General features: G+C 42.6%; 1 protein-coding gene across 3 annotated transcripts in view; it reads right to left on the bottom strand.

Annotated features, from left to right (window-relative positions):
* The window catches only part of LOC143035854 (juvenile hormone esterase-like), a 96,784-nt gene that overhangs the window by 62,595 nt on the left and 16,689 nt on the right, over positions 1-17,500 (bottom strand). For all 3 annotated transcript variants that reach the window (XM_076202944.1, XM_076202946.1, XM_076202945.1), the window contains one exon: positions 10,731-10,924. In XM_076202944.1, coding sequence (XP_076059059.1) covers positions 10,731-10,924 — 194 coding nt within the window. The remainder of the gene's footprint in view (positions 1-10,730; positions 10,925-17,500) is intronic.

Raw genomic sequence — 17,500 nt, 5'->3', positions numbered from 1 at the left:
AAAGCGCTCTCTCTTATTTCCCTTCTATGTTTTATTTTCTATTTATTTATTTATTGCAATGAAAGCGTTATAGTACAATAAATATTATTTTTTAAGATTATAACAAAAATTACCCACCTCCTCCCATCTGTCTCACCCATGACACCTTGGTGTGATAACACGGGGAAAAAGGGCTGCCACGTGTCATAGAAATTATTCAAATCGTTGCTATAATCCTAGAAAGTGATACTCATTGCCCTATACAGCTTCCTTTACTATATACAGAATATTTTTTTTTTTAATAGCACGTAGATGGGAAATAAGAGAGAGAGCCATGTACTAAAGTTGATCTGGCAGAATAGCTAATGGTAAATCACGATGTGTGCCACACCCTGAATGGACTACTGGAGTGCACGGGCTAGAAAAGAAGTCGCTTTCAAAGAGCAGTCGCTGATTTGGCACAAAGTAATTCTAGTGATATCCCATTCTTCTTATAAGAAAGTTGGTACTGTACAAACCACGACAACCACGTGGCGTGGAGCGCACGTTGCCTCGCCTACGCGACTAGGCCTGACGCACTAGTCACACACACCTGCCTATGACAGTGGACCTTGGCTGACCCAACCTAACTTAATGTTACACACGTTGCATATCAACACGTCTGCGTACATGCCAGCCAGCACCAGTGCTCACAGACGCATGCACACATGAAGAGTTTCTTGGTAGTGAGCCCGCCCAAGACCTCATCTCTCAGGTTGTGCACGGGGGCCACCGGCCAGCCCACATTGCTCGTTTCGACTCCAACGATCGAAGCATGATACCACAAGACATCAGCATTGCTCGCTTTAATTTTTCCTATGGTTTTATGTCCACTTGGACATAGATTGTAAATATGTAAATCAAGGATTAAAATTGTGTAATTGAGTAACAAATATTTGAGCCTTAGCTCGACTCTAGTCAGGTCAAATGGTTTTTGCTTGTACTAAATAAAGCAAAGAACTATCTCCGATTTTTTAACCGGCTCACTGTCTTACTGGACATTCGCTGTCGTGTCTTAAGGACCGTCTACGCTACCCAATTCTTTCTCTATACAAAAAATTTTGTGAACCACCGAAGATCAAACCAACATTTTTTCTGGTGAACAGCGGCGGGATCAGCGACAACCAATATTCCCGAGTGGTGTGATAAGCGAAACTACAACTCATATCAACCCAGCGCCTAGTACGAGACAAGACCTCACTCCTGCAACGAGACAAAAACGTATCCACTTTGCTGCGAACTTAGCCCAGTGACACGGTCAAGACTCCATCGTGGCCGGAGAAAACCCCGTCCACCACCTCGTCGAAGACTCCAGCACGGCCGGACAAAAACCCCGCCTGCCACATCGCCCAACACCCCAGCTACGTTCCAGGATCTACCCAAGGCAAGCAACGGACATCACCGACTGCACTCAGTTCAGTGTCAACTCCCAGCACCACCACCGTCCGACGGAATCTCTCAACTCGCCCAGCAACAGCGAACTAGCAGCCAACGACCAACACAGCCCCCAGGACCATCCCTACCTCTTCGCCCAACATTCCAGGGCACTCGGACAGAAACCCAAAACAAAGGACACCGTCATTTTCCTCGACCGACCTGCTAAGCTCCACCTACGCCCATCCAACTCTACGACCCGCCAACACTACAAGGAAGTGGCACTCCTTCTACGAGTCCTCCACATATATCAAATCTCTTCCCATATTGTAATTTTTCTCGCATTGTTTGAGTACACATATTCATACTATTTCTTTTGTTCACAGCTCCATCATCTGCGTCTCCTACCCCATCACCGCCCTCAGCATCATTGCTTCGCGAACCAAACTCCACATGTTCAACTTTGGTAAGTAGATACAATTCACCTTACGTTCACCAAGTGCTTTCACAGTGTTTTAGTGCTCTCAGTGCATGAACGCGAACCAGAAACCCAACGCAACACATGGCTTTTACACACGCTATAGTTCGAAGATGTCAAATACAAACTCCAACCCACCTTAACCAATATCACCCACGAAAAAACATACTCACACTCATTAAACATGAGAACACGTTACCCAGATTTAACAGTTTCAACGTCCCACTCCACACGCTTTTGGCCGACGTGCAATCAGAAATAGATCGGACAGGCATAAAGGGTGATAAGACCATGATCTCTATTCTCACATCGAGAATTGACCCCAATGACACACTAGCAGGAGACATCGTACAGAGTGACATTTTCCAAGAAACAAAGACATATGGCAACTTTCTCAAACAATTTAAAAAGTCCTTCTCCAAATTCAACCAACTCGGTTCCTTTTCACCACTCTACGCTCTAGCCAAGACATACAACACCGGACCATACAAAACAAAAATGCGAGCGGTCAAAATAGTTAGTGATTTCAAAAGTAAAATTAGGGAAAGCCTCACCCACTCTGCCTGATTATCGGATGGCAAATTCGAACTCGAATACCTTGTCTCCCTCCTCGCATATTTCCGTCTACTCTCACAGCTCCACCCAGACATACTCCAAGCAGCTAGTAAATTCGATTTTACACCAGATACCACCTTAGCAGAATTCTCTAGAAATTTTTCAAACACAGATCAAACACTCTCCTGCATCCACAGCCAATCTCTTCCTCTCGCCCCTACTCATACCCTCACAGTTGCACAGGTCAACACATCTCCCAAACCAACAGATCAAGACAAATGTCACGCTCACGCACATGCTCACGCCATCGATCACCCTCACGAACATCCTTCTTCTGCACTTACTGTAACTAACCCGGACACACCACGAGCAGATGCTACTACAGATACCCAACACAGCCAACCCGTCACTGCGATTATCACGGCGCATTCTACCACACCATTGAACATTGTCGCGTTCTCCAAGCGCAAAAACAGCAGAAACATGTTTCACCACAACGTTCCCCTACCAGGAAAGCACACCATACTACTTCAGCATGAGTGATAAACAGGAGCAACACACGCACCCACCCACAAGCCAACACACTTTCCCGGTGCTTACCATGACCAACGCAGGCAATTCCTCATCTTTCATGGTTTTCAAGGCTACTGCAAACAACAGGAAACAAACCATATTCTTAGACAATGGCTCCCTAGTGAACATAATGTCCACATTCACTTTCGACAACCTCAGTTTGGAAACTAAGATAATCACGATCCTAGAGCCCCCTGATATTCACTTAGCTAATGTCGATGGTGTACCACTCCCTATCCTTGGTAAATTCTCGTTTGACATTTCCCTCCAAGCTCAATGCCCACACATCCCACTTACGGTCCACATAGCTGATGTCTATTTCCCCTCTGACATCCCCATAGGCTTGACCTGGATGCAGCAGAACGACAATGTCTTATATCCTGCTTGCTTTAAATCCCCCAAGCACACACACTGTCAACAAAATACACGTGGCCAAGCTAGAGCAGGCAGACACAAAGCAAACAGACATGTTCTCACACACTCATGTTCCACCAAAGCACTCCACCTCTCCTAACATGCCCACACCGAGTGACACACATCACACACGCAACAGACGTAAGAACACAGCTCACATGTCAAAGTCGTTAGACGCAACACAAAGCACACTTTGCGCACCAAAAATAAATCAGCGTCTGACACAGATACTTTACCTCTCGTGCAAGACTTCAGCCTGCAATCCACCCCTGTTTCTCAAGCTGCACCTACTTTCACTCCCACTCATGCAGTTATCGTCAACCCAAAAACGTTGTTCCCTCATGGGTACACCAAGGTATAAGAACGTGTTTTTCAAGCCCCAGATACCGATGTACTATGCATCCCAGAGACATGCCGCGTAAATGGTATATCCCTCCTTTCCGCCATCAGCACCACATCTAAGAAAGGCCATACGTGCATATTGATTGCAAATAATACAAATACTCCCATCAATCTCACCATTGGCACCAACATTTTTGCTTTCCTTGCATACCCATTACGTAAACAAATATTGGAAAACGAAACCCCTTCTCAGATATACAGTTACGTCCAACGTGCTCAAAGCACAGGAAGCCATTCAAGCATCTCATTTCAATTCCATAGATTTTCCTGGGGCTCAAGCTTATTTACTCTCTTTGTAACAAATTCAGACATGCCATTGCATTACCAGGTGAACCTCTTGGACTCACACACCTCATTGAACACCATATACCCTTCGGGAAAACGCATACAGATTACCAAACATTGTAGGCGATCTCATCACGGATATGATCAAACAGGATATTTGAGCCCAGCCTGTCAGAACAGAATTTTCTTTTTCTCGTTGTTCCCAAACACGACGGTTCATTCAGTCCAGTTGTTTATTTCAGGGAACTCAACAAACTCACTATACCCGAAAGACATTTTACACCCTATCGGTGAAAACAACATTGTCTTTACAATTTTCGACCTCATGTCGGGTTATTTTCAAATCCCCCTTGATGCACAGTCCAGACCTCTCACAGATTTCAGCATAAACAATGGACACTGTAAATTCAAAAGCCTTTTCATTGGACTTGTTTCAGCGTCCTCTGTCTTCACTCGTCCCATGTACACAGTATTAGAAGGAATCACAGGGCACTCAATATTCATGTACGTAGATTACATTATCATAGCTTCCAAATCTATCAGTGAATACTTACACATGCTTGAAACTGTCCTCTCCCGGCTAAAGAAGTGTTCCTTCCTTCAGAAGGAAATACGCTTCTTAGGACAGGTTCTTAACTCACAAGGCACATTAACCTCGCAGGACAAGATCAAGGCAGACATAAAGTTTCCATGCCCTATTTCTCCTGATCACATCCGATCCTTTCTTTGTCTCTCAGGCTTTTACAGACGGTTTATCAAAAGATACGCTGGAATAGCAGCACCCTTAACCGCCTTACTTAAGAAGAACACTCCCTTTAATTGGACACCTGACCAAGAGTAAGCATTCAATGACTCAAAAACAGTCTTAACAACGACGACTGTCTTAGCGTTCCCCGGCCACAGCTTCCATTCACACTCTACACAGACGCGTCCTACACAGGCATCGACGCGGTGATCATGCAGCAACACAACTTGAAAGTTAAGCCTACTGCCTATGCTAGCCGCACACTTAACAAAAACGAACAAAAATACTCAGTCACCGAGATCGAAGCCCTAGCTATCATTTACGCACTCAAACACTTCAAAGAAATCTTACTTGGCTATGAAATACATATACACACAGATCACCAACAAATCCTGCACCTTTTCAAAGGAAAAATTTCACAGGCAAACTAGGACGTTGGTTCCTTACGATTCAAGAATTCATGTCCACCTCCCATTTTGTTCACGGCAAAGCGAATAACGCTTACGCCCTAAATAAACATCCAGCGACCATTAGTCAATTGTTAACTCCAGTAAACCTTACGCAAGTGTGCATTCATTGCCGCAGCGAAAAAGTCAGATCCCATTTGGAAACGCGTGATGTATTTTCTCTCTTCAGGCGATACGACGAACACTGGTGATTTCCCCCCAAACTAAGTACTGCATCACAAAAACAACACTCATAAACAAACACGAATCTAACCGCTCAGTGCTCGAGCTCGTGGTTCCCACCGAACTCATTCCTGAAGTACTGAAGCTGGTACACGACTCACCCATTGCTGATCACCCAGGAAAGGGCAAGTGTCTCTCACAAGCCAGATTGAAATATTTCTGGCCCTCTACGAGGAAAAATATCCACGATCACGTAGATGCTTGTCATTCATGCTCGTCCCACAAAGGTAAAATTAGCGGTCAAGCTCCAATTTCAACATATCCAGCTCCTTGCAAGCTCTTCGGGACCATTGCTATCGACCTTCTTAAATTGCCACATACCAATAGCTGAAACCAATACCTCTTTGTCTGTGTACACCATTTGTCCCATTTCTCCATTCTCTCACCACTGCAAGACAAGATTGCACAACGAGTCGCACAGACACTGGTTGACAAGGTCATATGACCATACACCACACCAAAAACACTCATCTCAGACAACGGCACCGAATTCAAAATGACATGCTCACAAACATTTGCAACATTTCTAGCATAAAAAAATGTAAGTTTACCTCACCACCCTAGCTCCGACGGACTAGTGGAGCGTCAAAACAGGTAAATACTTAATGTTCCCAGACACCTTGCCTCAGACATACACTCATCTTGGGATGAACATGTACTAATGATCCAAGCTTCCATGAACAGTGAAATTAATAGGTTACTATCAGAGTCTCCACATTTTGTCCTTTTTTGGAAAAAAAATCCTATATGATCTTCTCACTTCAGACTTTCCCACCATATATAATTTGACTGATTATGTTAAACTCCAGAATTTCAACACTCTCTCCAAGAGAATTTATGACTACCTTACTCTCTCAATAATGGATATGGCATGGCTCCATAATACAGGAGCAAGGCATTGCAATATTGCAATCGGAGACATTGTGTACGAACAAAACCATACTCCAACATCAAAACTCTGAAAAGTTCACAGGACCATTTCGCGTTCTTCACATCGTACCAAATAATAAAATCAAAACCCTTTGCTTGCAACACACTTGCTCGCATCAATTAGCAGAAAAGATCCTCACATAGACAATTGCAAGATTGTTCCTCGAGGCCTCGACCTCACACATATCCCCTCACCTACTCTAGCACCCGTTCCGGCTTAAGATTCTCTCACCTCATCCACCCCAACTCCTACTCCTCTTCCTAATTGCAGTCTAAGGCAAAGATCAACCTTGTAGATCAGATCCTTGGGTGAAATGAATTGTATCTACTTTTCATCATGTCATCGGAGCTATCTTCATCATGTTTTCCGTCTATCTCATATTATACCTTCAAATTCCCCATATATCGTGTCTATGCCACTATCTTTACATTTTAACGTGATTACTTATGCCCTATACGAGTATTCCAGGTGAGGTTACCGGATGGCAGCCGGACCGAACATTCATGTTGCACACGTTGCATATCAACACGTCTGCGTACATATCAGCCAGCACCAGTACACATGGACGCACGCACACATGAAGAAATTTCGTGGTAGTGAACCCGCTCAAGACCTCATCTCTCAGGTCGCGCACGGTCAAGACAATTATCTCCGAGTCACCAGCTAGCCCATATTGCCCGTTTCGACTCCAACGCGTCGAAGCATGATACCACAAGACATTAGTATTGCTCACTTTAATTTCTCCTATGGTGCTATGTCAACTTGGACATAGATTGTAAATATGCACATTGAATATTAAAATTGTGTAATTAAGTAACAAATATTTGAGCCTTAGCTCAACTCTAGTCAGGTCAAATGGTTCCTTCTAATTTAGACTATTGTACATAATTCCTTGTTGGTAACTTATCCAAGTTCCCACTTTATAAGACCCGGTCATCTGGCCTGTGAATAGAGACTTGGAAACTTAACACAGCCTTACACAGACGGGTTCTTGCCTGTATCAAATAAAGCAAAGAATTACCTCCTTTTTTCAACCGGTTCACTTCACTGTCCTACTGAACCTTCGCTGCCGCGTCGTCACAAGGACCGACTACGCTACTTAATTCCTCCTCTATACAAAAATTTTTGAACCACAGAAGTTCAAACCAACCCTAATACGGTGCAATTATGTAATTACGTGCCATGCGGTATATACTGTATATCGGCTCCTGGCTGCATGTAAAATCAGTTCATTTTTACATTACAAGTAAAAAGAGACGAACTCACCAACATTCTTATCTTCTCACCGTAGCCCACAGCGGCTACACTGGTGACCCGAGTGAGGACTATGGACCTGTCTCCCGTTGCTGCCGTCCCCACTACCGCTCCAACTCTCCCAACAGCCATTGGGGGATATTAAAACAAGCGCAACATTCGTCGAGATGCTGTCCATCACCCACTTCCTACCCGCAGCCGACGGAACCAGCAGTAACATAACATGCTCCGTCAAAGATGGCTTCTGCGCTTCCCAGCGTCCGTCCGGTCTGTCCTTGGTATTATAACGTCAAGGACGAAATCACCACTGCAACAGCAATGCCAGCCTACAGGCACCAAAAACAACGACGACGCTGTCCCCACTGCCGTGGTCTGACACACTGCAGACCTGCATCTCACCTTCGGGAGTCACCGCGACTACTAGAGTTTCGTCCTTGTAGACGTCAGGATTACTCTCTTCGGGGCTGACTTTCCCATTCATCACAGGTTACTGGTCAACGTCGCCAACAGCTGTCTGGTCTGCGTAACAGCTCCCACCTTGGCGCCCCTCCAAACCGCATCGCAATCAATTACGGCCACCGCCATCGACGCTAGATATCTCTACGCCTAACGCTCAACGAAGCCATCTTGGGCAACCTAATCATGTCTCCAGCAGAGTTGGCTCATCTCGACTCCACTGCAAACTGCATCGCAATCAACCACGTTACCCACCATCGACGCTAGACACTTCTACGCCCAACGCTCACCGAAGCCATCTGGGACAACCTTATAATTTCTCCAACAGAGATGGGTCATCTCGATTCCACTGCAAACCGCATCTCAATGAATCACGGCCACCGCCATCGACGCTAGATATCTCCACTACCAACGCTCACCGAAGCCATCTGGGGCAACCTCAAAATGTCTCCAGCGAAGATGGCCAGTGGCCATCCCCTCGCACATGGAATGCCCTCTTAAGCAAAAGCCATTTAAAGAGTGGAATGTTGTACAAACCATGACAACTACGTGGTGTGGAGCGCACGTTATTTCACCCACGTGACTAGACCTGACGCGCTAGCCACACACACCTGCCTATGACAGTGTACCCCTGCTGACCCAACTTAACCTAATCCCGTGTAATTATGTAATTACGCACCACGGGTTACTACCCATGCGGTGCATACTATATATCGGCTCCTGGCTACATGTAAAATCAGTTCAGCTTTACCTTACAAATACAGAAGACGAACTCACCAACACTCTTTACTTCTCACCGTAGCCCAAAGCGGCTACAGTATCAAAAAGTTCAAAAGACTTTTTATGTCAGTATTCGTTCTTCGTGTTTCACAGCCACTCAGAAAGACAAAGGGAATAAAGGACTTAAATATTTGGATCTTAGTTCTTATGCATAAATATCGACAACACCTGGTTGAGCGAGTTCATAACACCATGGGTGATACCAATTCTTTAAAGAATTTTCTGGTATGACCCATCACTGCTATACATTAAACCACCTGGTCTTAGTCCAAGAGTACTTGGAATCCCAATGGTCTCGCTTCTCTGTGCAGTGATTCTAGAGCCGCAACCAGGACCACCTACGATTCCATAAGTACAGTGTTACTGTAAACACAAGGTCAGTGACTTTACTGTTACTAGCAATGATATTGGACGACAATCCTGCCCAATATCCGGTCCCAGCAGATGTTGAAAAGTGTTGTGGCAAACGCAAATCCTTGGTCACAGATTTAGAGCAGAGTTTCTTCAGGGCCCGGTAAGTAGGTCTAAGGTAATTTGTGTTGAAGTGGCTATTGAAGTCCTTGGTGAATCCCCTGGCATACTTTTCCCTATCCAGTATATGAAAGATCTAGTCTCTGTTTCAGAGTCCTGTTGTTTAGTGCGTGCGATCACTATGCCACCCAAAAACCACTCCAAAACACCGAAAACACAGCGAAAACACCGCAAGCACAGTTAATTAACGTCCGTTAATGAGAAGTCTCACTGTATAGGTCCAGTTCCCAAGTCAACTTAGCAGAATAGCTTATCTCTATATTCTCTAGTGTATCACGCGACCTCTCTAATGTTCTACTCAGTATATTCAGAGTTTCACGTTTGAAGGTATTACGCATTTTTTATTGTCTTTAAGGGCGCTGAACACTTAAAATCGATTAGACTACAACTACAAACTCATGGACATACTCATAATTTCTAAGCTTCTCAAAATGAAATCCAGCTGGATTGCATCTTGGGATTCTCCTGGACTTTACACATGGTCGATCCCCGCAAAATCAGCACACCAATAAACCCTGTAATTATGCAAGATTCTCTAATGAGTACTAACATGTACGAGTATACCGCCTATCTCCTTTCCCATCTCTTCAGCATTGCTATACCAAATCTATTGGTGTGGTTCTCGTCTCTGGAGCCAGGAACTAGCAATCCTCAACCTTCTGGTCTTTACCAAATTCAGAAAAGAAGAGTCAGTGTTCCTGATTCCAGAGCCATGGAAACTAATAGGTATTTCCAAACCAAATATCTCGATGCCAGTGAACGAAATGAAGTTGCCCCAAACAGCAAGTGTATCCCCAGGTGGACGCTGGCTGATTATAAATCCTTGTTTGGCAAGGAATATATTTTCTTCGAGTTTGTAATCCTTGGTAGAAGCATATACTGTAATAAGAGAGTTGTTCATCAGTCTTATCAACTGGAGTAACCTCATAATGGCGTGCTGTAGTCGGCGAGATTTACCCACAGCATCAATTCTGATATTCAAACGAACTTTTGAATATACATTTACATATACACAGTAAACCAAGCTGTAAAATGTTGTAGCGTTGCGTCTAAAGGTTTATATTGCTTAGATTTTATTAATTATTGGGCTCTCAAAAAGTTTAAAAGGAAAATATTGTGAATTTACAGTCAAATTTACAGCAGCTGAAGAACTTGGCATTATAACACCATATTTGTTCTGAACGAACAAATATCGTCAGAAAAAAAGTACTTGAATTTTGAATTATGGTAATTCCTGATACTCACAAAAGTTTCTGAAGTTTGTGAGCAGAGTGCGGTTGCTGGAATTTTCTGCATACACTCAAGATAATCTTGACTACTTGTGTTGAGTGAGCAGCCCACGGCCTGGCCTATATATCGGGCCACTTTGGCATGAGATTGATCGGTAGCCCATGAAGCAAAGGCTGATCCAGACTGCATAATTACTCGGGAAAATAGGCCTGTAAAGTACAAGAATGTTACAATTCTAGAAATGGATTTCTTCTCCAACACTGATCACCATCAAATGGGGTCATACGCCAGGGAGCGCGTTGCTTCACTCAATAGCCGGCGCCAGTCCCCACGGTTTCCCCGAGCAAGTTCCGATGCAGTCACCCTTCCCACTCCAAGCAACTCTCGACAGGTTTACCTCTGTTTCCCTAAAAAACCGTAGACTCAGAGGTGACTTGATAGAGGACTTTAAGATTCTAAAGGGAATTGACAACAATAAAAGTGAAATTTTTTTCACACTGAATGAGAATCAGACAAGAAACAATGGTCCCAAGCTGTCCGGAAATAGATTTAATTTGGAAGTGGGTAGAAACAACTTCGCCAACCGTGTAGTTAATGAATGGAATAAACTTCCTGCAGAGTCAGTGTAATGTAGTTCAGTTCGAAGCTTTAAGAATCATCTAGATTAACACCTTAGCAAGATGCTGTAATGACTATCGTTTATATTATTTTATTTGTTTATTTGTTTTGTTATTATTTGTCTGTTTATAATTATTTGCTTGATTCACATTTATCATTAGTTATATGTCAATTTACTATAATTTACTATTTACCTGTTTGTTTATTATCTAACTATACCTATGCATTTATTTATGTATTTTATTCATGATTTATATTATTTTTATTGTTAATATTATTATCTAAATATTTATCTTCATTGTTATCATTACTATTGATACATTTTCTATTATTAATTTCTTTGTTATTAGTGTTATCATATTTAATTGTAAAAATTTCTTAATTGTTACGTTAGCCACAATGTGATGTTCACATTCGTCACCAACTATGGTAACTCGGAGAGGTGGTGAGGTCCACCCCATGTATATAATGCCCACAGCCCGTTTGTACACATATTCCTTTGAAAAAGCATACCTGCGAAACTAGTCAGGAATAAACTCAAGACTAAGACTCCTGTGTTTCCTATTCCGCTTACATCAACCTGTCAGAATGTCTCAAATATATGTATATATATATATATATTTACATATATGTATATGTATATATATATATATATATATATGTATGTATATATATATACATACATATATATGTAATATATATATATATATATGTATGTATATATATACATACATATATATGTAATATATATATATATATGTATATATATATATATATATATATACTGTATATATATATACATTACCAAGCTAAGTCAGCGCCGTCTTAGTTGGTATTAGGAGCAACACAAAGACGGCACTGACTTAGATCGGTGGAAAAAATATCCAATGATCTTTTGTCCGGCAGATTCCACACACACATTCTACACTCACGTCAGTTTTTCTCATTTTCATATTTTTACTCAATTTAATACATGACTTGGGGAAAGCATTTTATTTCAATTTAATTTATTTTCAGTACATTAATGAATGAATTATTTATTCATTTTCAGGTCTCTGTCCACCCACCCGCGTCCTCTGCCTAGTTGGTGGGATTGTGGTGTCGGGTCTGCTATGTATACCGCCAGCGTCGTCCAGGAGAAGGCTGCACAAGACCCTAACCCACGGACATCACGCCCCATGTCCAGGGCATCCAGATTTGATTCTTTCACTTGTAGCAATCACTCATGCTTCCCAATCCTGAGTCCTCGCTCCTCCTCGTTAGAGGCAACCAAAACCTCCTCCGGGCTCCCGCGCCGTGTAGTCATACCATGAGCCAGCTCGACCGGGAGGCTTTAGTTGAATCTAAGCTCAGAAAGGAGACGCTGCGGGACATAATCCCTTTCAACATTTCTACTGCTGACATGGTCCAGTCCAACGGTAGCGCATCCTTCTCAGACTGCCAAGTGCTTAGCCTCCAACCCCCTAAGGCTAACTGAATTTCTTTCCAAAACTCCCTCCAATAAGTAAGACTCACTGAAGGCAACTATTTCCATGGATAGTCTGGATTCATGTATGTTCTATCAGAGCTCACAAAGCTGGACCTCACAAAGGACCAGCAATTTGTTAGAAATTGCCAGACACGGTCCTGATGTCATTTGCTTGACTTCGTTGAGTGATCCAGCCCCGGACTCTCTCCTCAAGATCCAAGGTTTCAACACATGGAATCGAGGTCTTTCTTTGCACTCGGGCGTCTGTATTCTAGCCAGGAAATCCTTTCAGGCAACAATACTTGATCACTTTCACTATGAGCAGATGCTCGCAATTAAGTTGAGCACTAATCGCGGTCCCATCTTCCTGTGTACCCTCTACCGCCCTCCCCGTATCATCTTCCTCCCCTTTGTTGACATTGCTCAGGTGATGCCATACAAAGTTCCAAGCTTCTTCATTGGTGACTTTAACTGCAGACATGCTGACTGGAACCCCGGCACGCACAGCAGCAACTCAGTGAGTCGACAACTGCACTCTTACTGTACTTCACCGGCTGAAGTTCCTAAGTCCTGAATTTCCCACATTCATAGGTCATGGAGTGCAGGGTGAACCCGACCTGGTGTTCTCCAACAGCCGAGCTTTCTTCCTTAACTCAATTATCTCACCCAGTGCCCCCACCCTCTCCGACCACATATCCTAAATCCTTTGCATCTTCACCTCACCCATCCTCATCCCCAGTGAGCCAAGGTTACGCTACAGTCAGGCCAACTGGGAAGGCTTCAAAAACATTCTTATAACATACACCAACACAAACATGAACAACGCTCCACATGCAGCGATAGAGCAGGAATGACACTCACTCATGAAGTTTGTAAAAAATGCGGTGAAAAAGCACATTCCTAGAACAAAGAATCGCAAGATTACCACGTTCATCGCTTCTGTGCGCACTAACAGACTACGCATTGCACTACAGAACAGATTTACAGACCTATTACAAGTACTCCCAGAGGCTCGTGACGCTATCCTACAAGACATGCACTGGCTACAGAGGAGCCTGAGGAAGTCCCTCTACATCGATTCACATCGTGAGGAGGAGCAATTGATGGCTTCGCTCTCCGGCGCCTGTGTAACAGACCTTTCCAAGTTCTGGAGTGAGGTCTTTAAGCCCTATCCTGTACAAAGACCAAATTGCTTTAGCACCTTGCACAGTGTTAACTCTTTCATTAATAGCTGTAGGGACCTCATTCCTGACGAGACTGTTGATCTCTCTCACTTAGATGAAGACGATCCTCTTATCTGCCCCCATCGTTTTGGAGGAGGTAAAGAGGGTTATCTCGGCTTTAAAATTCAAATCCCCTGGCCCTTCAGGCATCGATGCACACCTACTCAAACGTATGCCAGACAATATAATAACACACATGACGACACTATACAATACCATTCTCATTCCCAAACCCCAGAAACCTGTCTCCGCCCCCCTTTCATACCGGCCAATCTCCCTTCTGGAGTACTTTGGTAAGGTGTTTGAGTACGTCCTCTGCCGCCGCCTGACCGGATACCTGGAGACGGAGAATGTGCTGAGGGACTGCCTGTGTGATTTTCGGCCGGGGCGCGATACAGACGACATTATTTCCATGATCACTCAATGGTTTCAAAGACCACAAGACGGTCGCCCTGGTAAGGCCATTTTGGTTTGTAAGGGTGTGGAGAAGGCATTCGATACTGTCTGCCACAAATTATACCACAATTTCGAGTTTGCCTTGCCGTTCATAAGGTTGCTCTGCAACTATCTGGACGACAGGACAATAAGAATAAAGTGGCGGAGCTATCTGTCACGACCTTTCATGCCGAAGACTGCAGTACCGCAAGGGTCAGTCCTTGCCCTGACTCTATACAATATATATACGAATGACCTGCCAGAGTCAGCTTACCCACGCAACCGAGCTCTTACTCTTTCGTATGCGGACGACCCTAATGACATTAACAGACACAAAACGCTCCAGGGAGCGTTACACGTAATGCAAAACATACTAGACGGGGTACACGCGTGGGACCAAGTGGCGCATTAAGACCATCGCGTCGAAATGCAAAGCTGTATGCTTCTTCTGCAAGCAAACCAACAGAACAATCAGAAATATTCTTAAAATAGACACCACGTACGTCCCAGTGAAAGACCATGCCTGTGTGCTGGGTAGCGCACTGGATATTGGCCTTACCTGGATCCCATGCTTCCGCAGACAGGGAGCGAGGGCTAAGGCTGTGCTGGGAAGACTAAAGCGCTTAAAAATTGCAACACTGTCCACCAAACGTCGATTGTACCTAGTCCTAGTCAGACCGATTCTGTGCCAGTCCCCGGGACTGAGCCAGCTGACATGTCCCACTAACAACTACGAACATCAGAAGGTTCAAAATGCCGCTGTCAAGTTCAACACGGGTTCGCGATGGAGCGACTTCAGAACCTTTGAGTCCCTACACCGAGTTTCCAACATCCGTCCACTCAACCAGCACAAACACAAACTTCATATGAGCCACCTAGAAAGACTGCACGCCAAATGCAAACACCCAATACAACACATCACACCTAGACCACACCGTATAGACTAATTGTCAGCTGCGCCTCTTCCACGTGCGGTGTACACGAGAAATCGTGTATAGCCGCACATATCAATGTATCCCTTCACCACCTTTGACTGGTGATGATGATGATGATGATGATGATGATGATAATAATAATAATAGTAATGATAATAATAATAATAATAATAATAATAATAAGAATAATAATAATAATAATAATAATAATAATAATATAATAATATAATAATAATAATAATAATAATAATAATATAATAATAATAATAATAATAATAATAATATAATAATAATAATAATAATAATAATAATAATAATAATAATAATAATAATAATAATAATAATAATAATAATAATAATAATAATAATAATAATAATAATAATAATAATAATAATAATAATAATAATAATAATAATAATAATGATAATAATAATAATAATAATAATAATAATAATAATAATAATAATAATAATAATAATAATAATAATAATAATAATAATAATAATAATAATAATAATAATAATAATAATAATAATAATAATAATAATAATAATAATAATAATAATAATAATAATAATAATAATAATAATAATAATAATATTAATAATAATATAATAATAATAATAATAATAATAATAATAATAATAATAATAATAATAATAATAATAATAATAATAATAATAATAATAATAATAATAATAATAATAATAATAATAATAATAATAATAATAATAATAATAATAATAATAATAATAATAATAATAATAATAATAATAATAATAATAATAATAATAATAATAATACATACATACATACATACATACATATACCAAGGCTTTTTCCCCCTTCCAAGGGAGGTAGCCACAAAGGGAAAGGCATAAAAACACTCCCACCCATTTCATCCCTAAATACACTCCACACCCCTCCCACCCTCCCTCTCATCTGAGCACCTCCTGGATGACGGGTCATCCCTGAACCTTGCCCACCGCCCTGGGTCAGAAGCAGTGTCGCAAGACACAGTACATCCACAGCAAGGCCGCTTCATTTAATCGGCGACCCCCCTTCTCCGTCCCCCTTTGCATATAAGGCGAGGACGGGGAGAAATCCCTTCGGGCTGCGTCAAAATTTACTCACACATACTACCCCACCCCCGCCCATTCCTCCTCATGCAGTCACAACATCATCCATATACAACCATTCTCCACTCACCTCTGTCTTCCGTCCTCTCCCTTCCTTCCTCAACAGACATTCCCCTCTTCCCCAAAGCCCCCTTCACCCCATCCATCCACCTCATCCTAGGACGTCCCCTCATGTTCACTCCCTCCACATCTGCCTTCCATACCTCTTTTACTATTCTTTCTTCACTCATTCTTTCCATGTTTCCAAACCATCCTAATATTCTTTCATCAACCCTAACTCCCAGCTCCCTTTTCACCCCTGTTCTCCTCCTTACCTCCTCATTTCTCACTCTATCCAGCCTAGTAACCCCCACCATACTTCTCAGACACCTCATCTCAAACACATTCAAACTCCTTCTCTCTTCTTCTCTTATGTTCCAAGTTTCTTCCCCATACAGTGCTGTTGGCACAATCACTCCTTCATACAGTCTCCTCTTAGCATCCATTCCCAAATGTCTATTCCTCATTACACTCTTTAAACCACCAAGGCATTTACTCGCTTCTCTCAATCTACATTCTACCTCCACCTTCACTCCATCTTTTCCTGCTACACTTGCACCCAAGTATCTAAAACTATCCACTTCCTCCAGTCGCTCTCCCTTAATGTTCACTTCCAGTCTACTGCCACTTACACCCCTTGTACATCTCATCACCTTACTTTTACCCACATTTATCTTCAGCTTTCTTCTATCACATACTCTCCCAAACTCTGCCACCAGCTTCCTCAATCCCTCCTCTGACCCTGCCACAAGCGCAGTGTCGTCCGCAAACAACAGCTGGCTCACCTCCCACTTTTCTCCATTTTCTTTAACCATCTCCAATCCCTGACCCACTACCCTAGCATTCACCTCTCGCACCACCCCATCCATGTATAAGTTGAACAGCTAGGGCGACATAACGCATCCTTGACGAAGTCCCACCTTTACT

The sequence above is a fragment of the Oratosquilla oratoria genome, chromosome 19 (assembly GCF_046742065.1).
Source record: "Oratosquilla oratoria isolate Oo_2021 chromosome 19, ASM4674206v1, whole genome shotgun sequence".
NCBI lineage: Eukaryota > Metazoa > Arthropoda > Malacostraca > Stomatopoda > Squillidae > Oratosquilla > Oratosquilla oratoria.
This window is presented reverse-complemented; position numbering and strand designations above follow the sequence as displayed.